Below are 27,386 nucleotides of genomic sequence, written 5' to 3'. Positions count from 1 at the left end.
TTTACTCCCCAGAGGCTGAGCTTGCATGATGGGATGGCCATGTTGCTGAAATTTCTCCCCTTAATGCACCCATTCACTCCCAATTTATTTAGAGAACTATTCTTCATCAAAATATTCAGGGCATGATGCTATTTTTCTCCAGTTTTGACCTCCACTGGCTCTTTGCTCACCCGCCTCCTGCCCCATCTGCCTTCTCCTCCCAGATGCCTAAAAGATCAGGTTCAGTCCTACCTCAGGGCCTTTGCACTGGAGGCTCCCCCCACCTGGTTCACCTTTCCCCAGATACCTGCATGGCTTCCTCCCTCATCACTTTAAGGTCAAGGCCAAGGCCAAGGTCAACTTTAACTTTGTTTAACTTGCTCCCCCAGTGTCCCCAGCACTTTAGTACACTGTAGGACCTCAGTGTTTGTGGACTGAACAGCTTTAACGAATACAGCATTCCATAAAAATTCTTAAAAAGAGAAGTACAAATTCCTAGAACCCTAAAGCCCTAACTTTTTTCTCTATTCAAGAGGAATATTCTTCAGTGGAAATTTTGGGGCATCTAGTCAGTTTGGCTAAACAGGCATTTGGTATGTTGATCTTCAGCAATTTGGCTTTCTGGCAAATTGGTTTTCAGCAAATGGGCTGAGTCCAGCTGTGCCACCCTGAATAAGCCACCAGCCCCCACTTGGCCCCATTTCTGCCCTCTAAACAACGGAGGGATGGCCAGGCTGATGGCAGGATGTGTGTCTTTGATGCCAGAGCATCTCTCCTCCTCCCTCCCAAAGTCCTGCCTTGCCTCCTGCTGGACGCTGGCTGGGAAGGCAAGACACGAACTCATGGCCTCAGTGGCCTGGCCTGTGACTGTGGGTGCTGGGTGGGCGAGGCCGTATTTGCAAGGCTGTGTCACCCAGGAAGAGAGGATGGGGTAAGTCTTGGTGATAGACCCACCCCCATACATTCTCACCTCTTACCTTCCTGAGACTGTCTACCTCTGCTCTGTGGGAGTCGAGTTGCTGATGCACATGAGGGCTTGCTACCCATTTGCTGGGCAATCATGAGCACTAAGCCGCTGCCCACTGGGACCTCTCTGGGGGTCTGGAAAGGGTAGCCAAGACCCTTGAGTCCAACCACCTTATTTTAGTGGTTACAAAGTTTCTGGGGCTACTTGAGTTCACTTTCCAGTGAATGTTAGTGTTCAGTTTTGAACAAAGATTTGATTCCACTTTTCTTCTATTACAAATTCATTTCTTACTGTTATATTCCCTTAACAGCAGTCCCAAAATAGATCATGAAGTGCCTTGAGGGAGAGTTTCTGACTTTATTACCTGAAGATAGTCACAAGTTGAAAAACACAGCTCTAAGCGTTTCTTAGAATATCAGTGCTGGCTGACAAGACAGGAACTGCCATCTGCGGTTCTGATTTCCAATGGACTGTCTGTCTTATGTGTTCAAATTCTGCAAATGTTGCAGTTAGAATCAGCAAGGGAGTGTCTCCTTGCAACTGCCTGGAGCAGGCAACCTTGCATTTAATATTCTCATGCAGAATTTTCTCAAGAGCCCCTCCCCCACTTCCAGCACATGAACAAGCTGGGGAAATGAGAAGAGGGGACCCACAGAGGCCTTTATGTCCAGAACTACTGCCCCACTCCGTCCACAGAGGCCTCAGGAGCCGAGGGGGCAGTGCTTGCAAGCCCAGGGCCTCCACTTTGCCTTCCAGGCTGCTCCCCTTGCTGCTGCTACACTTGTTACCAGTTTCAGAAATCTACAAGAAAAAAACAAAGGCAATTTGGGCCTCACTGAGGTTTCGGTTCAGTGAACAGGTCAGCCTACAGCTCCCAGGAGTCAGCCTGTCCTGGCCCTGCCCCTGCCAGTCCTTCAGTGCATTCTGTGCTATGAGTACCAGCGCTGGCCCTTCCTGCTGGGAACCTGTTAGCCGATGCTGTTGCTGAGTGCCCACTGCCTTGTGCAGCTGGCCGGGTACGCAGCTGGCTGTGTATGGATCCCACCATGCTGCCCCCTCTCCACGCAATATACTCTGATAAAGAATACATTTATGTTGTTTAAGCCACCCATTCTATGGTACTTTGTTATAGCAGCCACATGAAGCTAATTACCCCTATTGTAGTTGATTTATGCTTCACTTCTCTCCTTCCAGAAAGTTCCCAGAACTCCCTTTGCTCCCACAGAATATTTTGTCTCAAGCAAGCAGACACAATGACAGAGATTACAGACTGCCAAGAGCATGCAGGCACCATGCGATCACCCCAGGGGAAGGAGTGCATGGCAAGCTGTGCCCCCACATCTACTTTGTGCCTGGCCCATTCATTCTCCAGATGTCACCCTTACAGTGGGGATAACAAATGTTTGATGCATAGTGCTCTGAGAGGTGAGTGTTAGCAGCCAGAAGGCAGCCAAGGTTCAGAGGGGAGAAGTGACCAGCTCCCAACCACCAGCTAGAGGGGCAGAACTTCAGTTCTGCCTTCCCCACCCACCTGCCTCCCCAGCCAGGTCTCAGTTTCCAGTTCTGTGAAATAGACAAAGAGTAGTTCCTGAATCCCTCATCCAGAATTTCTGGGAACAGTTGTGTTTCAGAATTGGGAATTTTTTCCTATCTTAGAGAAGGTAACAGTGGGTAAAAGCTGCTATATATTGTGTAATGCCCTGGGAGTGCCCAGGGGCAGCTGTTAGGCAAAAGGATAAATGAAGTATAAACAGGGGTACAAAGTAGCAATTAACCACTGAAAGCAGGCAGGGTCAGCTCAGGTGGGGTGGTCCCTCTGAGATACCACTGGAGTTCTGGTACCAGAACCTTTTAGATTGTGGACTGAGGACCCACACTGTATCTCCAAGAGCTGTGGGGAGTGTTGGAAGAGACTGTCCTGTGCACTATTTAATCAGGGCTCAGTATGTTTGGTAAGATGGAAGGGACAGGGAAGAGAGGGGGAGTGGAGATGGAGAAGCAGGGAGAGGAAGAGGCAGGGAGAGATGAGGAAAGAGGATGGGTGGGGAGGGATAAAGATGGAGAGAGGGAAGGAGAAGTGGGTTGGAGAAGGGGAGGGTAGTAGGGGAAGAAGCAGGCAAGAAGTGGGGGAAAGGGCTGAGGGGAGAAAGAACTAGGAAAAACATAAAAGAGTGGGGGCAGAGGTCAAGCACTCAGTCCACATTCAGGAATGAATGCCTCTCCAAGCCAGTGGTTTGACAGCTCTAGGCTTCAGTTTTTCTACCTGTAAAATGGGGTGATACAGCTACCTGGCGGTATAAGAGTGCAGCTGTAGTTACTGCTTATTTATGACTCTGCTGACTCCTGACCAAGAAAGTAGAAGACCAGCAGCTGGCTCTGGGCCTGTCCTCCAGATGTGCCACCTCATCCCCCATTCCCGCACCATGGGAGACCGCAGGGACCAATGGCCGACCTGGGGGGCGGGGCGGGAGGGCGAGTGCCTGCCCAGATCTGTTTCTCTAAATGCTGCTGGTCGCTGCCTTTCAAGAAGAACGCTAGAAAGGTCAGCCAAGCAGGCCAGAAAACAAGCGGGGGGTTGGGTGGGCAGCTTGGAGGGAGGGATCCAAGCAGAGGCTTGCGTGGGCACAGCCCAGAGCAGGGCCCAGGAGTCCGCGTAAAGAGGCCCTGGAGGGCACACCTGTTCAGGCTAGGTTTTGGGGTCCACTGTCGTCCTGGTCCCTGCCGGCTTTCTGCCTGAGCTTCTGGGAGACTGCGACGGAGCAGCCAAGACAGGATCTGTGAGCAGCTTCAGGTCAGCCAGGGAACAGGGTGGGGGGCAGCTGAGTCAGGGATGGCCAGCGCTTTATTAGGAGGAGGGCTTTTGGCTTCTGGGCGAACACTAGGGCCTTGGGGTGCAAATAAAGGACTCCTGGGGACCTGATGTATGTATTTTGTCCTCCTTGAGCTCCTGGGGTGTTACACTCAGTCTTAACCGACAACATTTTGGGGTATGGATATGGATTCTCTGAGTCCTTTAAATCTATTTGTATTTAGAACCTTCTGGGGCCCCTAGGCTGCGAGTTTAGGACTCCCTGGGTCCCTGAAATGTGTTTAAAACCTAAGAGGCTTTGTGACTTGGACTTAGAACAAGCTGAGGTAAGAATCCACTACAGGCCGTCCAAGTGTGAACTGGTATTTTCTGGTTCCCTGAGAAAGGGATTCTGAATGTCATTTGGGGCTTGGCCGGAAAGCCCGGGAGCCACGCCACTGGGCTGCGGGATGCGTGTGTTTCCTAAATGCCTGTCTGTGTGTTCGGGCTCGGGTTGGGTGGGGGTGGGGCTTGGTTGTCATGGAATCAGATGCCATCTTCACTGGGCTTTTCTAGCCGCCTTGTCTTGTTGGCCCCCGTCTCTCTGGCCTGGGGACCCTCTCTATGGTTGGGGCTTCCGGAAGGGGGCGGGCCTCGGTATGAGGCCGAGCGCTCTGAGTCACGCAGGTCGGTGGAGGGTCTTGGGGCGGGCCTGGGAGGGCAGGTGGGGCCGAGCTAGGGCACTAGGTGGGCCGGAGGGTAACGGCTAGGTTAAAACCTGGGGGCGCGGCAGGTGGCCTACGATGGAACTTCGACCTGGGAACGCGCTTGTCCAGAGTGGGTGTGGCCAGCTTGGGGTAGGAGCGTGTAGAGGCGGGACCTGAAGGAAAATCGAAGGAGCTGTGGCTGGACAGACTTGAGGGGACTAGATCCTGGGGCCGAGGATTGCGACTAGGTCATGGCATGGAGACGGGGCCGGTTGACTGGAAAGAGTGTCGGTCCGTGGTTGGGGAACCCAGGTTTAGGGGTCAAGTGAGGGTGGAGCTTGGGTCCAGAGACCGGCGCTAGGTCACAGCATGGGGCGGGGCTTGACAGTGACTGACGGGTTGGAAGAGCTGTGTCTGAGGGCGCGGTCTGTATTAATGATGGGCAGAGAAGGCTGGGCCGGACTAGGAGCCAGGAGGCCTGCACCCAACACGGATGGGGCGGAACTTTGGTCTGGGGGCAGAGTCTGTCCTGCATGTGGCCAATCCCAGGCAAGGGGCTGGGGGCTGGCTCGGAGCCGGCGGCCCGAGTGTTGGCCTGAGGAGGGGGCGGAGAGTGGCTCGAAGCGCCCGGCCTGGAATCATTCTGGGGGCGGGGCTGAGCTGCCCGTCGCCTCAGCTCTCTCCGCCTTCCCAGGATGCGGGCTCCCGGTGCGGGTTCCACCTCTGTAATCTCGCTGGTGCTGCTATGGCTGCTGGGACTTCCTTGGACCTGGAGCGCAGCGGCGGCGCTCGGCGTGTACGTGGGCGGCGGCGGCTGGCGTTTCCTGCGCATCGTTTGCAAGACAGCGAGGCGGGACCTTTTGTGAGTGCAGCCCGGGCCTGGTCCCGGGGCCAGAGGCGGACTGCGCGCCCCGCGGGCGAACTGAGACGAGCTGCAGGAGCGGCACTGGGGAGCCCTGAGGGCTTGTGGGAATTTTGAAGAGTGGGGCGGGGCTGTGGTGGGGGTGGGGCCGGGACTCAAAAGAGTGACAGGTTGGGGAACTCTGAGGGGATCTGCAGAGACAGTTTGAGGGTCCCTGGAAGGAGACGAGTAGGTTTCAGGGTTCTTGAGGCTGCTTGGGAAACCTCAGGAGACTGGAGGCAGGAGGCTGGAGGCAAGTAATGGGAGCAGGAGCAAGTAATTTGGGCAGCTGGTAGGGGTTTCAGAGGGCTGGGGCTGTTTGGGAGTGCCGTGGGTGTTTGGGGGGTCCCTGTGGGAGGCCTCCGGGACACTGGTGGGTCCCTAGGAATTAACGGGGGGCTATACACTGGTCTTTGGGGCTGCCAAGACACTTTGGGTCTATTTAAGGCTCTCGGTGGTGGATAAAGATGCTTCTTGTAGCGTCTCTAAAGGACTTAAAGGGTATCAGAAGGGTATGTGCCCTTCGGGGCCATTTCCAGGTTTTTCTGTGGCTGGGATGCTCTTTGAGAGTTTGGGGTCTATGCGGACCCTGGGGGGGCTGTTCAGGGCCTGTGGAGAGGTAGCTGTGTATTCCAAGACTTGTTTGGGGATCGCTGGAGACTGGGGGTTCTGGTCACTTGTGTAGGCATCCTTGGGAAGTCTCTGGGGTGTCCCTGAAGGGCTTGCTCAAAGGACCTGTTGGGGATCCTCCTAGGGTGTGTTGCTGGGGATTCTCATTGGAGCAAGTCTCCTTAACAGCCCCCACGTGGGAGGACGTGAGCACCTGCTGTGGGTCTACCGGGCTGGGTGACTTCACAAACATGTCTCCACTGGGAGAGTTAGGGGGACTAACCAACTGTAAGGATGGAGAAACTGAGGCTCTGAGCAGCAGGGATGGTGTGAAGCTGGGGAAAGTTCCATTGCCAGTTGACTGCTCCTGAGCCTTCTGGAAATTGTCCTTTCTTCTCCATGTCCTGGTCCCTGCCCCAGCCCACAGTCTCTCTTGACATGTGGATCCCACTGTGCCCTCTGTTCACACACTTTCCATGATCTCCATCCTCTGCAGGAGAAAGACAGCCTCCATCTGAGCACTCAAGGTCTTAGGAACCTATCTCCTGCCCACTCCCCACTCCCCACCTCCATAGGTTCACCTATCTGCTTGTGCTGTGCTTCCCTCCCCCAATTTGCCTCATTTAGACTCAGGCTGCTGCTGTCTCAGCACCAGGCACTATGCGAAGCGCCCTCTCAAAAACCCCTTGGGGTGGGTACTCTCTTGTTCCCAGCCTGCAGATGCACAGTGTGAGGTGCAGCATGGTTTGTCACTTGCCCAGGGTCACACAGGTGGCAAGTAATGGGAGCAGGATTTGAATCCAGTCAGTGTGGCTCGGAAGCTTGACCTTGTAACTACTAACAGCATCTGCCATATGTAATTATCTCTACAGATTTCTTGAATTTTAATTCTGGGTTTCTTTCCCCCCACTAGACTGTGGCACAGATGGAGACTGTGTTGGTCTTTGCATCACCGTGGCCTTGGCCTCCACTTAACAGTGGAACAGGAGATATGTTTGTTGGCTGGCTGGCCTTCCCTACCTTCGTGGGCTTACCTGTTCCCCAACTTTGCCCTGTGGAGCGGGTATCTCTACCCGGCTCTATCTACCCCAGGGAGAGGGCAGGAGCCGAGTCCACTCCTGGGTCACTGATACAGGGCTCGACACACTTTTCTGTAAGAGGTAGTCTCAAAGGTGGCTCCACCTCTGGAGATTAAAGCCCTTGTGCTATCCTTTCCCTGTGAGTGCGTGGGCTGGACATGACCTAGTGACTCACTTCTAATGAATAGAATAGAGCAAAGTGATGGCATATTACTTCTGAGATTAGATAATGAAAAAGCCTGTGCCCTCTGTTTTCTGTGTTCTCTCTTGGATCATTGCCTCTGGGGGAAGCTGGCTGCCACCGTGTGAGGCAGCCTGTGGAGACACCCATGTAAGTGAACTTGGCGGGGGATTCTTTCCCCATGAAACCTTGAGATGCCCGTAGCTCCACCTAACACCTTGACAGCAGCCTCTCAAGAGACCCTAAGCCAGAGCCCAGCCAGCTAAGCTATTCCTGGGTTCCTGATCCACAGAAACTGTGATTATTATTTCTAGCCAGTAGTTTTGGGGGCAATTTGTGACACAGCAAAGCCAACTAACATAACGTGTAAGTGCTCCACTTGCACTAGACCTTGTTCTGATGCGCTCACAATCCTGTAAGGAAGGAATGTTTATTAACCGCATCTACAGGTGGTGAACCAGGGTGCAGAAAAGTGAGGTCATTTGCCCAGGAGCACACAGCCAGGGAGGGGGCAGGGCTCCAGGGTGCCTGTTCTTAGCTGCGGTGCTGTGCTGGGGCGGTGGTGGGGCTGCATCTAGACCCTCGATTCCGAAAGTATTGAAGCACCCTGCTCCAGTTCTCTCAACTTGTCCTGTATTTGCAGCATAAGGCTGATCACATTCATCCTTGGTTTCTTCCTGCCCCTGTGTACTGCAACTCAGAATGAAAACGAGAGAGGGCAGAAGAAACAGGAGGACAGACAACAGCCTCATTGTTTCCAGGGTTGAGGTGGGTTGGGCTGCTGCCGGGCCTGTGGCTGGAATGCTGGAGTCCACTGCCTGCCCGCGTGGGTGTACTCCAGAGAGTCTGGGGCGAGGCAGGGCTGGACAGGCTGGGAAGGTTGGCCCTGCCATGACTGCTTACATAATATGAATGTGACCAGTACAGCCTCAGTTCCTGTTTCTTGCTGTGTCACCTGTGAATGGGGAGCCTCCTTGCAGGGGTTGCTACCGTGGGGATCTTGGGGTGCTCTTTTGTGTTCACTCCTGGGAAGCTCATGCAGGAGAGCTGGGCACACAGCAGGCACCCAGATGCCTTGGTGCTGACTGCCATCAGCCGGCGGGGGGGTGCCCTGGTGCCTGTGTAGGCTGGTTGTGAGGAGCTTGGCGGCCAGAGCCAGCATGTCTAGTGGCAGACCTCAGCTCTGCCTCTTGCTGGCCCATCAAATGCTGCCCTCAGAGTCCCAATTATTTCATCTGCAAGAACAGTCCATGTGCAGCACCTCTCTTTCAAGAGATATTACTTGATAGCAAGCCTGGGGGACCCTGCCAGGGGCCTGGTTCTAGGTTGTTCTGTCCCTGACTTACTGTGTGACCTTGGGTGTGTTAATTCACCTCTGAGCTCCCAGCTCATCCATCATCTGATAAATGGGGATCTTAGGACCCTACTTTGGAGGGTGACCACAAAATCACACAGTGCCTGGCACATAGTAGGTGCTCCGTTAATGCTGAGGCTGCTCATCATAGCTACACTATTAGTTGAATGAAAGATAATCAGAATCTGACCAGGGAGGGGGATGTAGTTAATTTTTAATGTTTTCCATTTTTACTAATTTTTTATAATACTTAATACATAATGTGGTACAAAATTCAAATGTTATAGAGGGGTTTGCAGTGAATGAAGCTCTGTAGGTCCCCTCCTTTGAGGTGTCTTCTGCCTGTTTACTAAGATATAGTTACAGAGACATATGCAGACCTCCTCTTGTTCTCCGAGCCCACAAATGGCCACTCATTCTCCATCATATTCCCTACTTAGTGCTGTCTTCTTTCCACTTCCACTTATAATTTTTACTTTTATTAAAGTCACACTAAGCTCTACCTGAGGTGGCAGCTGCCTGCCCCACCTTCTCCCCACGTTTTCCCTTCCCTGCCAGGAATAAATATTACCCTTTGTCTCAGTCTTATGGATGTTACCTCCTTGTCTCTAAATGGCTTATGTGACCATATCTGCATTTTTTCAGTTTGAGACTTGATATATTATCTCCCTCTGGAATATGAGGATTTCATGTCCCTTTATTCCCCATCCTTAGGTTCTTCCTGTATCCATGTGCACATAATCAGATACACATTGTCTTCCGTCCCTTCATTGTCCCAATGTTGTTAACAGTTGATTCTCATTATTTGTGATAGTTTTGTTCCATGAAATTGCTGCAAACATTGGATTTGCAAATACTGAATCATCATTCCTAGGGAAAATACAGGATTTGTGTCCTTTAAGCTTCTGTTTACATTTTCATCGACTAATCAGTAATGTTGTTTTATGTGTGTTCCTTTTAAAGACACCTAGTTTTTTATATACCATTGAACTCACAGCCCAACAGCATAACTCATACCTGAACAAAACGTTTCTAAATACATGTATTTTTTCCGTAAGGTGCATCATAGCCTTCTTGCACTAAGGAACACTAGCTGGCACTTCAGCGTTCTGCCCGGGGACCATTTTAAACAGCAAAGTCAGCAACAAAACACAAAAATGCAAAAAATGTGGCACTAAATAGACTGCCAAAAGGATGCCTCTTTACAATAAAGAAGACAGAGTCAGTTTGTGTGACCTAATCTGGGAACATGCACATGGGCAACTCAAATTCTTTGCCACTTTGTATATCTCCTTAAATGAATCTGAAAGCAGTGCAAATACTGATTATGGGGTTACAAATAAATTTTAGTGAGCAGACAAATTTACAGTGAGGGAATCCATGACTAATGAGCATTGACTGTTTATCACATTTTGGGTCACGTTGGTAATCTTTGTTTTGACTCTTAACAGTATGCTCATTTGAGCCCTCGACTCCACTATGATAACTTTTTATTTCCTGAACACCTTGTGTACTTTTTCTGGGGTTCCTGATTGCCTTTCTATTTGTCATTTGTCTTTGTCTCTACTTCAGACCCAAACTCCACAACAGTTGTATCTCTCTCCCTTCTTACTGACACTTGCAGCATCAGATTGTCTTTGAGTTTCACCTTTTAGGAGAAGTCTTTTTCTAGCCTCTGGTCTGTCCAGGCTAGGCTTAACGCCCTCTGCACCTGGTGTGTAGCCATCACCCTAGGCTTGCTCATAGCCATCTTCCTGAGGGTTGGCATCACTTCTGTCCTGGGTTGGATATCCTGTTCCCTGGCTTCCTGTAGTCCTCTTCTTTGGTTTACTTTTTCAGTCTGTTGGAGCATATCTTTATTAGCTTTTGGAGAAATCTTGCATGGGAAGTTAATTTTTGGAGACCCTCTGTGGATAAAGTTGTAATATTCCGGAATCTCTCACCTGGCTTTAGTGCATCTCCGCATGAACAGGCATTCCTAAGGGGTGGAGAGAAGTAGTTCATCTTCATATCAATGGGTAATTACCTGGTGACCCAGGGCTTGTCTGAACCTGAGAGGTTGAGGGGGAGGTCTCACTTGCTTCTGCCGGAACAGGAGAGAGAAACAGCCCCAGACCGCTGTTTGTAAGCAATAAACGGGTTTTAAACTTTATTTCTCCCTTTGACTGATTTTGGTTTTAGAGGTCTTTTGCCCCAGGATTTCCTCTCCCTGGAATTACACCCTCCACGTATGAAAATATCTTTATTTCTATCCTCACACTTGACTGGTGGCCTGGGTATATAGACTTCTAGGTTGGAAATTATTTTCCTTCAACATTCCTCATTTTCTTTTCACATCACAGTTATTGTTGAGAAGTCTGAAACCCTTTCTGATTCTTCACCTTTTGTAATGACCTGTTTTGTTTTGTTTTTCCTATCTGGAAACTTGTGGGACCTTTTCAGATGGTAGGCTATTTCCATCTAATGTATGGTCCATTGGTGGGCCTTAGGTAAAGGAAGTTCTCTTGAATTATATCATTGGTGATTTCCTCACCTTTATTTCCTTCGTTCTTAGAACTCCTATTATTAAGTACCTGGAACAGTGTCTGGTTCCAACTGTTTGTCAAATGAATATGATGTTGGACCTTCAAGGCTGGTTCTTTTATTTTATTTTATTTTCTCTTTTCTTTTCCATCTTTGTCTTTTGGTCCTACTTTCTATGATATTTCTTCAAATATATCTTCTAACCCTTCTATAAATATTTAACTTAGGCTCTCATATTTAAAAGTTTTGTTATGACTATGTGTTTAAGTTAATAGACTTTATTTTTTTACATTTAAATAGATTTCATTTTTTATTTCCAGTTTTAGGTTTATAGAAAAATTGAGTGGAAAGTACAGAGAACCCATGGACCCCTTTATCCCCCACCCCCCACCAGTTTCCCCTATTATTAAGATATTGTCTTAGTGCATTATACTTGTTACAATTGATTAGCTGATATTGACACATTACTATTAACTAAAGTCCATACTTCTCATTAGGTTTCACTCTGTGTGTGGTACATTCTATGGTGCCCTTACATTTTGATTTTCCAGGGTCTTTTTTTATCCACTCTTGTTTCATGGCTGCTTCTTACAGTGCTAAGGGTATCAGTGACCTTATTAGTTGTTTTTCCCTTTTTGCACAGTCTCTTTTTCCTCTAAGATTTTCTTCTTTGTTTTAGTATCCATCATTCTTGTTCCCCAGGGACTTGGTTGTCCTTGGGTGTAAAGCTAGTTGAAAGCTCTGAGGGGGAGGTGGTCTGCAGTGCTCTGGGGAAATCCCAGTGGCTGTGTATTTGGGTCTTTCCTCTGGATCTGGTCATATTCCTCATAGAAAGTTCCTCTGGCCTCCTGCCTGGAGGACACAGACCTTGCTAGCAGCATTCCAGGAATACAGAAGGGAAGGGGCCTGAGGATCCAGCATCTGGCAGGAAAAATCTGTTAATTTTTTATTTTTAATAAGGTAGATATGATAAAATGCACAAATATGAGTATATAGCTTGATGAATTTTGGCCTGTGTATACATTCGTGTAACTGTCACCCAGATCAAGATATCAAACATTCTCACTAATTTTTTTCTTCCTTTACCTGTTTCACCCATTCCTCCCTCCTCCTGCCCTGTGACAACCACCAGTCTGCTCTCTCTGTTTATCAGTCTTTTTCTGTTGTGTGTGTGTGTGTTCCTTTGTTTCATATTTTGGATTCCACATACAGGAGGATCATACCATATTTATCTTTCTCTGACTTAACTTCACTTAGGTCCAAATTGTGTCATCACAAATGGCAACATTTCATTCTTTTTTATGGCTGAGTAATATTCAACTATGTATACATACCACTTCTTTTTTTATCCACTCATCTATCATGGACACTTAGGTTGCTTCAGACTTTTTCGTTATTTGTTACAGTGATCTGTGGTTGCTGATGATGACTTGCCGAAAGTTCTGATGATGGCTAGCATTCTTTAGCAATAGTCTTTTTATAGTAAGGTATTTGCTTTTTCTTTTTTTAAGGCCTAATGCCATTGCACACTTAATAGACTACAGTGCAGTGCCACCATAACTTTCATGTGCATTGAGAAACCAGAACATTCACTTGATGTGCTTTATCACAGTACTTGCTGTACTGGGGTGGTCCACAACCAAACCGCAGCATCCCCAGTATGCCTGCACCAGTTTCCTGTGGCTGTAGGAACAAAGGTAGTGCAGACTTGGTGACCTAAAACAACAGAAATTTATTCTGCCATAGTTGTGGAGGCCAGAAGTCTGAAATCAGGACCCTGGCAAGATGAGTTCCACTTGGGGACTCTTAAGGGAGAATCTGCCGTGCCTCTCTCCTAGCCTCTCACAGCTGCTGGCAAGCTTGGGGAGCTCCTGGGCTGTCGTTGCATCGCTCTGATCTCTGCCTCAGTCTTCCTGTGACATTCTTCTCTGTGTCTGTGTCTCCTCTTTTGTCTCTGATAAGCACACCGACATTGGATTTAAGGCCCACCTAATCTAGGATGATCTTGTCTCCAGATCCTCAACTTAATTAGATGTGCACATACGGTCACCTTCATAGATTCTAGGGATCAGGACTTGGACATACATCTTTTGGGGGCCATCATTCACCCTACTAGCCAGGGAGTAGGGCTTGGCCCAGGGCAGAGCAGGAGACCAGGAGGAATTGACTGCACTGCCCCACTGTGTGACAGTACGGGCTGTGCTGGGCTGGTGACATGGTCAGATTCAGGCTTGTCTGCATTAGAGAAAGTCATTTGTCCTGCCTGTCCCTGAGGGCCTCCTGGGCTCCACACTCCATCTGAGCATGGGGGAACAACGTGGTCACTGTGATGCGCTGTGAATACAGCAGATGTTTTTCCTATCCTGTGGAGCCCACAGCCTACAGGGAAAAGAAAATGAGAAAATACAACATCAGAAAGTGACAAGAAGAATATATGGCCTGTTGGGGAGAGGCAAGGAGAGCGAGTAGCCACTTTAGCTAGGATGGTCAGGGCAGAGCAGCCCTGCACATGGGCTCAGACAAGAAGTAGCCAACCTCGTGAAAACCTAGGGAAGGGAAGAGTGCTCCAGGCAGAGGGAATGGCAGGTGCGAAGCCCAGAGGCATGACCCTGCTGGGTGGAGTAACAGTGGGTCCCTGGAATTCAAGCCTTCTCAGTCCGGCACTGAATACACTTGACAGATATTAGGCCAAAAATTGTACTGTTCCCGCATTAACAGGTGGGCCGCTGCTCTGGGCCCTGCTTCCTCTCTACAAATAGGGCAAAGCTGTCCCTGTATTTTACTGAGCTGGAGATTTGGGGTTCATTAGGTTCAGTCTCCTGACATTCCAAGTAAGAAATCAAGGCCCAGAGAGGGCAGGGCCTGTGCAGGCCCCACAGATGGTAAGTGATGGAGCAGGATTCAACAGTTGGGTGTAAACACAAGGATTTTGTGTTTCCCACACAGCAGATGCTGGAGCAATTAGTGTTTCCATGAGGTGCTTGGGTGATGTTCCGCCTCCTGCCCAGGATCCTACGCACAGGGACTTCCTGGGCTGACCCTTGCTCTGGGAGCTTGCTGTGTCTTTCTCTTCCTTGCTGGGTAGACATGAACTAAGTTGCTGGGTAGATAAAATTCTAACTCAGCTCTAATTTCTTACTAACAGTTACATACTTCCATGAGGAAAGAACAGCAACTGAGTTTAGTAAGAATATAGGGTGCGCCAGGCTCTGTCCTCAGAAACCTTCCTCCACCTCTTTTATCCCTTTGTGACATGGGTGGTGTGGGATCTTACTGTCCCCAGCTTCTGGGGGCGCCAGGCATTCTAGGCTTGTGGCTGCATTATTCCAGACCCTTCGTCTGTCTCCATATGGCCTTCTCTCTCTGCCTCTGTGTTCTCTCTTCTTACAAAGACACCTGCCAGTGGATTTTGGGGTGCCAGTGGTTACCACTGGGTAATCAAGAAGACCTCATCTCATACTTACCTTGATTCATTGGCAAAGACCCTATTTCTAACTATGGTCACAACCTGAGGTTCTGTGTGGATATGAATTTGGGGACATTATTCAACTACAGTCACACAGAAAGAAGAGGCCGGGCAACATTTGAGCCAGCCTGCGGGACACCAGCTGCTTCCTTACATCCCAGGTCCTCTGCTTAGTGCTGGGACTTCAGCCCTGGATGCAGTAGGCAGACAGACCTGGGGCGCCTGCTCTCATGGAAACAAAGAATCCAAGAAACCAATAAAGGAAGGTAACCGTTTAAGATTGTGATGATCACCCTGAAGGGTTAAAACTGACTGGGAGCATATCATTTACCCATGGCCATGTAACAAATTGTCCCAGAATCTAGGGGCTTAAAAAATGGTCAGTATTTTCTCCTACCAGCTTCTGTGGGTCAGGAATCAAGACGTCACCGTCATGTCTCTTCTCTGCCATGTCTGGGTTTGGAAGACTCAGAATCCAGGGGCAGAATCACCTGAGGTCTCGTTCACTCAGGCATGTTGCTGGAATACACATACGTGGCCTCTCCATGTGGTCTGGGCTTCCTCACCATCAGTGCTGGGCTGAGAATGTCCTGACTGAGAGTGAGAGTGAGAGCCAGGGTGCATGGGAGGGCCTGTGTGCGAGGAGGAAGGGATGCCCTCTTTGCACCCCAGGTCTCAAAAGCCACAGGCATCCCTTCTGCCACACTGTCTCCATTAGAGGCGAGTCCTGGAGTCTGCCCACGCTCGAGGGGAGGGGAAATGGAACCCAGCTTTTGAGGGAAGGACTGTCAGCGAGTTTGTGGGCATGTTTTAAAACAGCCAACATAGTCTGAGCTGGGCAGGGCAGGGAGAGCCTCTGATCAGGTGACACTGTCACTGAGAGGTGAAGGACGAGGAGGAGGTGCGGGGCAAAGTCCCTGGGGTAGCCATGCTGAAGATCCAAGAAAGAGGCGAGAGCAAGCTGGGGGCACAAGGGCAACAGGGGACAGATGGGTGGGGCCAGACCAGGTGGGGCCCCATGGGCCACAGGGTTTGCTCACAAAAACAATGGGAATAGTTGGAATAATATTAAAACATTATTTTTTTTGGTGTTATCATTAATCTACAATTACATGAAGAACATGGGTCTCCCCCTCACCAAGTCCCCCCCACAAACCCCATTACAGTCACTGTCCATCAGCGTAGTAAGATGTTGTAGAATCACTATTTGTCTTCTCTGTGTTGCACGGCCCTCCCCATGTCCCCCACATCATACATGCTAATCATAATAAAACATTATTTTTAAAAAACATTTTATCATGGAAAATTTCAAGTGTATGCAAGTACAGAGAATGATGTAACGAGACCACGTGCCCGTCCCCCAGCCTCTGTGGCTCTCGTGTGCTTGTTCCCTCGTCCCCACCCACCTCCTTCTCCGTCTGGATCCCGGGAGCACGTCTTTCACCCATTGGTTTTCCAGAGTGTATCTCTGATAGGCATGGACCCACCTTTTTAACCATGTCACAAGACAGTCTTTGTAAGTTTTATTCATTTATTTGTATTGTAGTACAATGAAGATAATATATAATTTACCGTCTTCCCAAAAGACCCCTCCTGCCCCTTGTCATCAGTACCCCTTGCCCTGCCACAGCCTCCTGCCGAGCTGACTTCTCACACCTGATCAGGTTTTCCTGTACACAGTAGGTGCTAACTGTTCAGGGGAATGAATGAAGGAATGTGTGCCTCTGCACTGGCCACCATGAAGGGCAGGATACTGGGGCTCCAGGTTCAGGGGTGTGAAGGCAGATGTCTGACTTCTGTTTATAAAGCACCAACTGTGTGCCAGGCTGCTGGTCAGATGCAGGGGTGAGGGGCTGTCTTCCCCCTGGGGGTTCTCACCCTGTTGGTCACTGCAAATGGGCTTTGATGAGGGGAACCATCTGTTTGGAGGTGTTCATTTATGTGGAGCCCGTCAGCCACCCTGAGAGTAACAGGGCAGGTACCCAAAGGGACCTGGTAGATGGCAGGGACCCTTGTCTTCCCTTCTAAAATCTTTCCCATGCCTGGCCCCTCTGTAGAGGAGCTGTGCCCTGAGACCCTCGTGTGTGGCTGTCCCTGCTCTCCCCAAGGATCCAGCCAGGGCCCGAGTAGCTGCTCCCCATGATACCTCTCTCTGCCTCCAAAATGGTCCTGCGGGATGATTTGTGGCAGGCTTTCTGTGCTTCAGGAGGGCAGGGCCTTGGTATGTCTCCACTGCTGTCTCTCCAGGGCCTAGAGCAAATCAGACACAAGTCCCTGCCCACCAGACCTTGGAGAGAGCTAGGATGGTAAACAACTGAGGCACTTACACTTTTGAAAGCCAAAAGGCAAGGGCCAGAGAGGGTAGGTGCGGTGCAGTAACAGATGGAGGTCCCAGAAGGACCCCTTGAGAGGGTGGCATTTGAGCAATACCTGATGGAGGTGGGGAAGGAGCCCTGTGAATGTTGGGGGAAGGGTGGTCCAGGCAGAGAGCACAGCCTGTGCAAAGGCCCTGACTGGGAGCATGCCCAGTGCATTCTAGGAACAGGGAGGAGGCCTGTGTGGCTGGAGTGAGGGGAATGGAGGGGCAGGAGGGTATGCCGTGGGCACTGCTGGGTCTCCCTGCATGGGCCAGGCACATGGTGCTCACCATTTGGGTGATGAATCAAAGAGTCTGTGCCTCTGTGCTGCCACAAGGGAAGGGGAGGTGCACCGGGTTCTGGATTCAAGGACATGAACACAGTCATCTGGCCTCTGTGCACCAGGCTCCTCAGCCAACACAGATGTAACTGTCCCTGGGCGCTCACAACCCAGAGGGGATCGAACCCATGACTGGGGGGCTTTGGTGGGGGAGGGAGGACTCCCCAGGTGAACAAGAGAATGTTCCCCAAGCTCTGGGAGGAGCCCAGGGAACAGGCAGGCATGTGGGGCTGTGCGCAGGTCAGTGTGCTGGTGGGCGGTGTGTGTGCAGGTGCTGCAGTGGAGCCAGTTACCAGGCCAGGGAAGCCTGTTCCCTTCCCAGGGGCTCCAGGGGCAATCAGTTTGCTCCAAGCAGGAAGTCTCATAAACCTCATCAGAACCCTAACCCCTTGGTTTAAAAAAGTGCAGATGCAAGTGTCTGTGTGGGCCCTGTCTTTCCTAACAACCCTGCTGCCCACCCAGAATCTGTCTTCTGCATCTCCCTCTTGCCCAGTTCCTGCCACACTGGCCTCTGCTCTGCTTCTCAAAGGTGCCTTGTCCCCCAAGCCTGTTCCACCCCAGGATTACCCTGGCTTTACACCCACAGCCACTCCTTCTCACTTCCTGAGCCTCTGCTCAGACCTCACCCGCCTGCTTCTCTCCGGGGCCACCACCATCCCCACCCCAGCCCAGGTCACCCTGACTGCATCTCCCATCATGGCCTTGTCACCATCCCTCACTTCCCTTATACACCCTTATGTACATGGAGGTGTCTGCTGGGAGGACTGGGAGCCCCTGCAGGTCAGCTCAGGGAGCTGAGAACAGTGCCCAGCACACAGTAGGTGCTAGTGTACATCAGCTGCCTGTATGAATGAAGGAGGGAGGGAATGAATATCAGTGATGAAGTCTTCTGGGGACCTGCTGACTCCCAGGGTTGGGGCCTCTTGCCCTCATATCTGCTAATTGGTGGGGAAGGGGGAGCGAGACATCTGCCACCAGGGCCTCTTGCCTGCAGGTGTCCTGGTCCCACCTAGGAGAGAGGCAGCCCCTCCCCTGGGTGGGGGCAAAGTGTCATCAGGTGTGTCATCAGATTCGGGCGTGGAGCAGCTGCCCGGGTTAGGGCTGGACCCTGGGGCCTGGTTGGGGCCGGCAGAGCATGAGGAGTCCAGGCTGGAGGTGGGTCAGTGTGGGGTGCTCAGCACGTCCCAGCAGATAAAAACAAGGACAGGACCTCAGGGTCACCAGGCAAGCTGGGGGTGGAGGACAGGGTGATTTATTTATACTGCATGGCCTGGTTCCCTTTGACAATCCGCCTGATTCTGGGCTGGTTGGTAAATGGCCCTTAGTCACCCCTGAGCAGCCAGCAACCAAAGGTCTCACTAAACCTTCACCGCCCTCAGACTGCAAGGACCTATGCCTCCACTTTCTCTAGACAGGGATGCCGTGGCTTGGGGAGGTCTCCCAGAGGCTGGGCTGGGCACCCAGTGATGCTGTCGCCTCCATCCCCCCTCCCAGTGGCCTCTGTGTGCTGATCCGCGTGCGCCTGGAGCTGCGGCGACACCAGCGTGCCCGCCACACCGTCCCACGGATCTTCCAGGTGGTGGCCCAGCGGCAGCCTGAGTGCCTGGCACTGGTGGACGCAGGCAGTGGCGCCTGCTGGACCTTTGCACAGCTGGATGCCTACTCCAACGCTGTGGCCAACCTCTTCTGCCAGCTGGGCTTCGTGCCGGGCGATGTGGTGGCCATCTTCCTGGAGGGCCGGCCAGAGTTTGTAGGGCTGTGGCTGGGCTTGGCCAAGGCCGGCATCGAGGCCGCACTACTCAATGTTAACCTGCGGTGCGAATCCCTGGCCTTCTGCCTGGGTACCTCTGGGGCCAAGGCCCTCATCTTTGGAGGGGAGCTGGCATCAGGTGAGGCTGGGTGCAGGCATAATAGTGGGTAGAGGCCTGGAGTGGCCTGGGGCATGGATGCCATGTGGTGGGAGCCTTGGGAGAGGGCCTGCCTGTCCTTGACCATGATGTTTGTTTTGGGTGGCAGCAGTGGCTGAGGTGAGTGGACAGCTGGGGAAGAGCCTGGTCAAGTTCTGCACTGGAGACCCAGGGCCTGAGGGCACCTTGCCAGACACCCAGCTCCTGGACCCTCAGCTGCAGGAGGCCTCCACGGCTCCCCTTGCACAGCCCCCTGACAAGGGCATGGATGGTAAGTCCAGGGTGGCACCCTCCCCCTGCCAGTGCCCACCCTGTCCCCTCTTCCCAGCTCCTGGTCCCCAACACCCACCTCTCCTGCAGATCGACTCTTCTACATCTACACATCAGGGACCACCGGGCTGCCCAAAGCTGCCATCATTGTGCACAGCAGGTGAGGGACCACGGGCATTGCCACAGCCCTGCAGTGACTCCAGGTCATCTGTATGTCCTGACCCCTTCCCTGACTAGATCCCAGTGCAGCCCTGGACCCCTCCTCAGCCTCCTGCTGTCCCCACTCCTGGCTCAAATGGCCCTGCTCCCCTCAAAAGCTACAGGAGGGTGTAAAATCCTAAATCAGCCCTGTCACGTGTCAGACTTCCCAGTATCTGCTATGGCTCTCAGAGTAGAGCCCATACTCCTGCCGTGTGGCCCCTTCCCCTTCTCTGATGTTGGTTTCCTCTTCTCTACTCCTTGCTTACTCCCTCTGGGCCCCTCAGTCTCCCTCAAACCCGCTGGCCTCGGGGCCTGTGCATAGGCCGAGCCCTCAGCCTGGGTGCCCTTCCCCAGCTCTCCCCAGCAGCTCATTCTCTCCAGGTCCCAGCCCGTGTGCCACCTCCAGCCCGTCTGTACCTTGTATATCCTTTGTGGCGCTGAGCACTGTGGACCGTTAACCTTCTTTAGATGCTATGTGTCCCTCATTGGCCAGCCTGTAACCCCCGTTTGAGCTGGGCTAACTGCCGGGGTCCCTGCCATGTCCCCAGCTTTCTCCCCTGCTCTCCAGGGTGTGGGTCCTAGCCCTGCACTCCCTGGCCTGCAGGTACTACCGCATCGCGGCCTTCGGCCACCATGCCTACGGCATGCATGCGGCAGATGTGCTCTACGACTGCCTGCCCCTCTACCACTCGGCAGGTACTGCGGGGCCGCCCCAGCAGGGTGGGGGTTGGGGACTGGGGACCCTTCACCAAGCCCTCCCTCCGCAGGGAACATCATGGGCGTGGGGCAGTGTCTCATCTACGGGCAGACCGTGGTCCTCCGCAGGAAGTTCTCAGCCAGCCGCTTCTGGGATGACTGCATCAAGTACAACTGCACGGTCAGACCCTGCCCTCTCCCTTGCCGCCCTGCCCACCACCGTGGCAACAGCCCACCCCATTTCCTCTCTGGGGCTCGCAAATGGCTGCCCTGGGTGGGGGCAGGAGGGTGGCCAGTGTGTCTTGAGCATGTGCTCCGTTTCCAGCCAGGGGCTAAACCTTTGACATGTAAATGGATTGGATCTTCATAAGTGCTTGGGAGTGGGTGCAGGCATCACACCCATTTTGCAGGTGGGGAAACAGGTTCGAAGCGCAGCTGGGGTTGGGCCTGGGCTGCCTGAGCTCCCTAATGCACTCTACCTTCTTCGTGCTCTGTGCCCTAGGGGTCTTTCCCTCTGGTGCCTGTCAGGAAATGGGACCCTCCTGGGCCAGTTAAGGCCCCAAGGCACGGGGCTTCCAGGTGGGGTAAGCATGAGGCAGGGGTGGAGGGCACCTGCTGTCCTGGAGAGCAGGTGGGGGTTCAGCCAAGGCTCTACCTCTGCTTTCCCCTCCACAGTGAGGGCGCCAATGAACAGGTACCTCGTGGGATCCAGGGGCTCGGTTCAGGCGGCAAAGCTCAGTGAGGCAGCATAGAGGGCACCCAAGAGTGGTCCCACCCCAGGAGGGCCCGGTGGGCATGCCCGGGGCTCAGCTGGCAGGGGCCTCAGGGGACAGAAGAGAGCGCATCTGCTCCGGGCTTAGAGTTGCTAGTGGAGTGGCGACTCTGTGCCTTGCCTTCCTACCCTGCCTGAGGCAGACATGTTGGCCCTTTGGGTGATAGAAGGACCACGGAAGGGTGTGAGGGGGGTGCCGACTGCATCCACTCAAACAAGGTGTTTTCCGGGCCCCTTATGAGGATTGAGCAAGAGGTTAGGTGTCAAGGGCTTGGACTAATTCACTGCTGTCCTCACTTTTAAGGCTGTTTTGTTCTAAGCACCCAGGTTGAAGAGGGGGGTCTCGAGGTCCTAGGCTCCCCTCCAGCCCAGCGTGACAGCCCAGCCCTCGGTGCCCCCCACCAGGTGATCCAGTACATCGGGGAGATCTGCCGTTACCTGCTGAAGCAGCCGGTGCATGAGGTGGAGGGGCGGCACCGCGTGCGTCTGGCCGTGGGCAACGGGCTGCGGCCAGCCATCTGGGAGGAGTTCACGGAGCGCTTCGGCGTCCGCCAGATCGGCGAGTTCTACGGGGCCACGGAGTGCAACTGCAGCGTCGCCAACATGGATGGGAAGGTGGGCATGGGCGGGATGGGCCCAGCAAGTCTGGGGGTTCAGAGATAGTTTCTACCTCCGACTCCCCAGCTCTGCCTTCCCATGGAACAAAAGGGGCTGTGGTGGAGGGTTCTGCCAGCAAGCATGGGGAGCGGGGGAAGCTCCTGAAACTTCTTCCAGTGTGCATAGTCTTGTGACTGTCGCCCCTGAGTTCCAGTCCTTGGCCATGGCTGTGTGCGCTGGGCAAGTGCCACAGCCTTACTGAGCCTCAGTTTCTACCAGTGGGGTGTCAAGGGGGAACAGGGCTCTGGGGACCCAAGGCCCGGGCGGGGTTGCTGATCCCCTCCTAACCACTCAGGCTCTTTGGGCCTGCATTTCCTCATCTGCAAAAATGGGATAACAATTCATTGGGTTTATTCTAATCACCCAACATCATGAACTCAGCACAGCACCCACAGCATAACGGGCTCTCTGCAAACATGCTCTTGTGCCCTCCATGTCCATTCTGCTCTTGCAGGCCCCTTCTCCCTTATCAAGCCCCTCCCATGCAAAACCGAGAACAGATCATTTGAATAACAATAAAGCCAGCACCTGGGGGCAGTGATCCCTTTCTCTCTCTCCATGCTGGGTCCCCAGCACCTTAGAACAAGGTACAGCCCCCACCATGCACATAATGTTGAATGGACAGCCCCAGAGGACACTGGCCATGCTAGCTAGCGCAGGTGGCTCCTTCCTGTGAGCATAGGGGGACTTGATGGACCAGGAAGTGGCGGCCAGCTAGCAGGTCTCCTTACAGGACTGCAAGGGAAGCTGGGAAGGTGGGAGGAGGTGGCATGCCTCCAGGGGCAGAAGGGTGCTGCCCTTATACCTTTTTCTTGGGTTGCCCAAGGTTATAGGGTTGGGGTGACACTGGGGCTGCTAATCCAGGCTCTGGGGCAGAAGAGAAAAGATGTTGGGGGGAGGACACTGAGTCACCCCAGGGCTCCTTGCCAATTCACTTCACCCTGTCCCAGGTCGGCTCCTGTGGCTTCAACAGCCGCATCCTGCCAGACGTGTATCCCATCCGGCTGGTGAAGGTCAATGAGGACACAATGGAACTACTGCGGGATGTCCAGGGCCTCTGCATCCCATGCCAGGCTGGTGAGTGGGACCCTGCCCAGTCCCCCCTGGAACTGGAACATCCCCACCTCTTCCCCGCACAGCCCTAGCACGACCTCCTCCCCAGGGGAGCCTGGCCTCCTTGTGGGCCAGATCAACCAGCAGGACCCACTGCGTCGCTTCGACGGCTACATCAGCGAGAGTGCCACCAGCAAGAAGATTGCCCACAGTGTCTTCCGCAAGGGCGACAGCGCCTACCTCTCAGGTGTGCAGACCCTGGGGGCTGGCTGTGCACATAGCCGGTGGGTGTTTCACCTCCTTTTCCCGTCTGCCAGGTGATGTGCTGGTGATGGATGAGCTGGGCTACATGTACTTCCGGGACCGCAGTGGGGACACCTTCCGCTGGCGGGGGGAGAATGTCTCCACCACTGAAGTGGAGGGTGTGCTGAGCCGCTTACTGTGCCAGACAGACGTGGCCGTGTATGGGGTGGCCGTACCAGGCAAGCTGGGGCTGTGGGGGTGGTCCTGTGGCTGCACCTGGGGAGCCTGGCCAGGAGGAGCTTGGAGATCTGGGTGTCCCTGGGCCGTGCATAAACTGGATAGCTGCACATGCACATGGCAGCCTGGGTGGGAGCCCTGGACCTGGAGTGACACCTCTTACATGATGTTGAGGCTCAGTTTTCTCATCAGAGAATAGGATCATGAGAGCAACTCTTGAGGGTTTCAGGGCATGCAGCGGGAACTCACTGGAATCTCTGCTGCTTTGGCAAGTGTCAGGTCAGATGGAAGGGACTTGAGATCAAAGGTGGGGGGCTGCTGTTTGAGTGGATATCCAGTCCTGTAGGAGGGTGAGTGGTGTGGTGTTCTCAGCAAAACCTCTGTCTCCAGGAGTGGAGGGCAGAGCAGGCATGGCGGCCATTGCAGACCCCCGTGGCCAGCTGAGCCCCAACACGCTGTACCAGGAGCTGCAGAAAGTACTGGCGCCCTATGCTCGGCCCATCTTCCTACGCCTTCTTCCCCAAGTGGACACCACAGGTGCGCCCCTTGCCCTTCAGTCTGTCAGTCCATCTGTGTCGGTTCAGCAGCCATTTAACTCTTTGTCCTGGTTCAGGCCCCCATGCCAAGTCCAACATAGTGAATGGTTCATGGGAACCACGCAGGGCTCGTGCAGGGCACCTTTGTTTCATTTACATAGTCGATGATTTCCATTCCTCACTCCAGCCTCCACTAGGCACCCCACAATGTCTCATGCATTTCTTCACTTTCTGGATTTTTCTGATGACTAGGAAATCTGAGCAGATCATCTGGCACTTTTGAGGCTTCCTCTTGTGTACACCTGCTTATGGTTGCCACACCTTTGTGTAGTCTGGCTCTCTTTTTTTCCTTTTGATATATGAGAGTTCCTTGGAACAGTCTAGATGTTAAGCCCTTAGCAGTTTCGGATATTGGAAATCTCATCTATTTTGGAGTCTGTTATTTTTGTCCATGTGGCCTTTGTTGGAAAGAAGCCCTAAATTTTTATGAAAACTTACCTTTTTAAAAAATATCTTCTGGTCTGTGCTTCTGAAGTTTTGTTTTTTTTTAAAAAGAGCCTTCCCAACTGCAGAGCTCGCAAGTATCTTCCCTTGATATTTCTACTTAACCGTAATCCTTACCCTTACCATTTCATGAAACCTTTCATTAATTGTCCGCTCTAGGGAGTGCAGACTTTTTCTTAAGGACCGGAGTCAACATTTGTAGTTTTGCAGGCCGCACCGTCTCTGTGGCAACAACCCAGCTCTGCCGTTGTAGAGCAGAAACGCGCAGACGTTTATGTGTAGATGAATGGGGGTGGCTTTGTGCCTGTAAAACTATATTTACAAAAACAGATGGTGGGCTGAATTTGGCCTGTGGGCCGCAGTTACTGACCCTTGACCTGCTGCGTGACCGACCCAGCTCTGCCTGGATCCCGTGGCAGGCAGACATGCAGCAGGCAGGGAGTACACAGAGTTTGGGGCTGTGATGGTGGTGGTCAGGGAGGCCTGACCTGGAGGAGAGGCATGCAGTTGGGATTTGAAGTACCAGGGGGACTCAGGCAGGCAAAATGGGGAAGAGTGTTCCCAGCTGAGGGGATGCTGAAGCCTGGAGGTGCAGGAGAAGATGGGGAGTTGAGGGTTCCTGGAAGCCCCCTGGTAAGACCCCATCCCCCCACTCCCACAGGCACCTTCAAGATCCAGAAGACTCGCCTTCAGCACGAGGGCTTCGACCCCCGCCAGATCTCGGACCGGCTCTTCTTCCTGGACCTGAAGCAGGGCCACTACCTGCCCCTGGACCAGGGTGTCTACAACCACATCTGCTCGGGGGCCTTCGCTCTCTGACACTCTTCCGCCAGCCAGAGACCCCCCAGCCAGGCCCTGTGAGTGAGGTGGGCTTGAGCCAACAGCCCTGCCTGAGGGCTGGCCAGCTGCAGCAGGTGGGGCCGTCCTGGGGATGAGAAACGACCCCATGAGCAGCCTATGTCTCTCCACTGCCTTCACGCCCCTCCCTCCTCCTCTGCGTCCTCCTGTTGTCCTGCCTGTCTTCTGGCCCCTATGTCTGGGTGTGTGTCTCTCTCTTCTCCCTGCTTCTTAGCCTCTCTCCTATCCCGAGCTGCTCTCACCACTTCCTCATGCATCTCTCCTGCCCCCACCTAACAAGAGCAAAGCAGACATTTCCTGGGAGCTGCAGCCTGTGCGGGGCAGCTGCTCCTGGGGCCTCTGCAAGTTACCCCTGCTGCATCATGGACCCAGAGAGGGCCCTCCCTGCCTCCCTCTCAGCTGTGCCTTAAGGAGCCCCAGTCAAGAACTCCCCAGGCTGCTGAGCTCCAGGCAGGCCTTCTGCCTGCCCTGCTGAATGGAGGAGCCTACCAGCCCACCCCAGTGCAGGGAGCATGAGCAAGGGACCTCCAGGTCAGCTGGAGGTCTCTTCCAGGCTGGGCCGGTTGCCTTTTGCACTTTCCATCCCTGGTGGGGCTCACCTGCCCTTCCTGATGCCCTAGAAGCTTCAGAATTGACTATGATGTCTCGAATGTCACCCCTGCCCGGATGTCGCCATTCAGACATCTCCACAGGACTGCTGCTGAAGGGGCCCTGAAGGCTGCATCAGGTGGCTGCTCAGCCCACCACTCAGATGCTCGCCGTGGCAAAAGCCTTTTGGGTGTCCCTGTCTGGCGTGGCTGTTGGCAAGAACCATGGGAGTGGCAGCAGTGGAGTCGGGGAAGGTCTGCTTAGGGGTGGCCTCTGAGATGGCCTCGGGGGTTCCAGCCTGTTAAATATCCCCACTGGCCTTGCTAGTGACAGCTTGGACAACTGAGCCGGGGCAGCTCAGACACCCCCACTGGCCTCATCGGTGGTGGCCCCTCCTGGACTCCCACTGTTGGGGCCGGCACCCAGACTGCCTGCCCAGCCCTCCTTCCAGCAGTCACACTGGCCCCTCAAATAGTGGAGCCAGGAGCGAGCAACCCCACGCTGTTTTGCACAGGCCTTTCCAACCACTGAGGTTTTGTTTCCTAGTTGAGTTTAAAAATAAACCTGCAGAGTGTCCAGTGCCTGATGGGAGCGCAGTGATTGATGATCTGTCCCCGTGTAACATGGAGCCTCTTTTAGTCTCTGAAGGCAGGCTGGAGAACACACGCTCACTGGACATGAGCAAGACAGTCTCAGCAGTTTGTTGCTGCCCTCCATCCCCTGTTGGTCCGCCTGCAAGGTCTCTGGAGCTTGGGGCAAGGCGGTCCGCGGGTTAGCATTCTCACCGCCCCCCTGTATCCTCACAAAGCTCTGTGCCAGCCTCGGTGGTGCCAGGGGAGGGACGGCTCATCTACCTGGGGGATCTTCAGATGCCACAGAATGGTCCAAAATAGAAGTGGTGTCCCGGCATGTCCAGCTGCCCCAAGGAAGGGTGCCCCCTGTGTACGAGCCAGCAGGTGTGCCCACTTCTCTGGGTGAGCACACTGGGCCTGCGAGGGCAGCTGTCTGAACTGGGATTCTAATCCAGGACCTCCAGCTCTGGAGTCTAGTTTCAACTCCCACCTTCTGCTGTGCCCTCCTCCAGCATGACAGCATCTCATTTTGTCTCTAGGGGACAGAGGAAGAAAGGTTGGTGGTGACACAGCATCTGCTAGGAGGAGGCATTGGGGTGGGGGAGTGATCCTGGGTGATGGATGGGGGGTGGACCAGGCCTTGGCTGGCTCAAGGAGGGATGAGCCATCCATGTGTGGGGCTGTCCCTCGGATGCCCACAGTCTGCAAGGGGGGAATGCAGGGTGGAGCCTTCCAGGATGCCCAGCGATGGGGGGTGGATGCACTACCAGGGAGGTGGGTAATGAAACACCCCTGGTGTGCTGATCAAGCAAGTATATCCTTAGTAACATCCTTCCAATGTCATGACCACCTCCAAAGGTGTCATCATGGTCCCTGCTGTACACACAGGGAAACTAAGGCACAGGAGGGTAATAAAGTCACTGCCAGGGCCTCCTGGCTAGAAAGTGGTCCAGTGGAGACCTTCCTCATTCCAAAGCCTATGATGGTAGCTAAAGCAGCATAGGAAATTCCCTCTGAGCTGGCAAGAAAATAATCCTGATG

The 27,386-nt window shown here is 53.2% G+C and overlaps 1 protein-coding gene across 10 annotated transcripts in view; it reads left to right on the top strand.

The window, feature by feature from the left end:
- SLC27A1 (solute carrier family 27 member 1) overlaps positions 1 to 26,354 on the top strand; it is a 92,207-nt gene extending 65,853 nt beyond the window's left edge. The window contains exons 1-13 of one of the 10 annotated variants that reach the window (XM_037005302.2): positions 3,577 to 3,737; positions 5,136 to 5,303; positions 18,663 to 19,140; positions 19,268 to 19,429; positions 19,519 to 19,588; positions 20,198 to 20,325; positions 20,397 to 20,506; positions 21,503 to 21,712; positions 22,705 to 22,831; positions 22,917 to 23,054; positions 23,125 to 23,289; positions 23,678 to 23,824; positions 24,989 to 26,354. In XM_037005302.2, the coding sequence (XP_036861197.2) occupies positions 5,187 to 5,303; positions 18,663 to 19,140; positions 19,268 to 19,429; positions 19,519 to 19,588; positions 20,198 to 20,325; positions 20,397 to 20,506; positions 21,503 to 21,712; positions 22,705 to 22,831; positions 22,917 to 23,054; positions 23,125 to 23,289; positions 23,678 to 23,824; positions 24,989 to 25,146 (2,010 nt within the window). In that variant the 5' untranslated portion in view covers positions 3,577 to 3,737; positions 5,136 to 5,186 and the 3' untranslated portion in view covers positions 25,147 to 26,354. Of the gene's footprint in view, positions 1 to 3,576; positions 3,738 to 4,274; positions 4,422 to 4,522; positions 4,592 to 4,710; positions 4,733 to 5,135; positions 5,304 to 18,662; positions 19,141 to 19,267; positions 19,430 to 19,518; positions 19,589 to 20,197; positions 20,326 to 20,396; positions 20,507 to 21,502; positions 21,713 to 22,704; positions 22,832 to 22,916; positions 23,055 to 23,124; positions 23,290 to 23,677; positions 23,825 to 24,988 lie in introns of those variants that run through there. The other 9 variants (XM_017644487.3, XM_017644488.3, XM_037005301.2 and 6 more) reach the window with 9 other exon arrangements.
- Positions 26,355 to 27,386: the final 1,032 nt, after the last annotated feature.

Source organism: Manis javanica, chromosome 13, assembly GCF_040802235.1.
Source record: "Manis javanica isolate MJ-LG chromosome 13, MJ_LKY, whole genome shotgun sequence".
NCBI classification, from domain to species: domain Eukaryota; kingdom Metazoa; phylum Chordata; class Mammalia; order Pholidota; family Manidae; genus Manis; species Manis javanica.
Note: the sequence above shows the minus strand (reverse complement) of the source record. Positions and strands in the feature narration are given on the sequence as shown.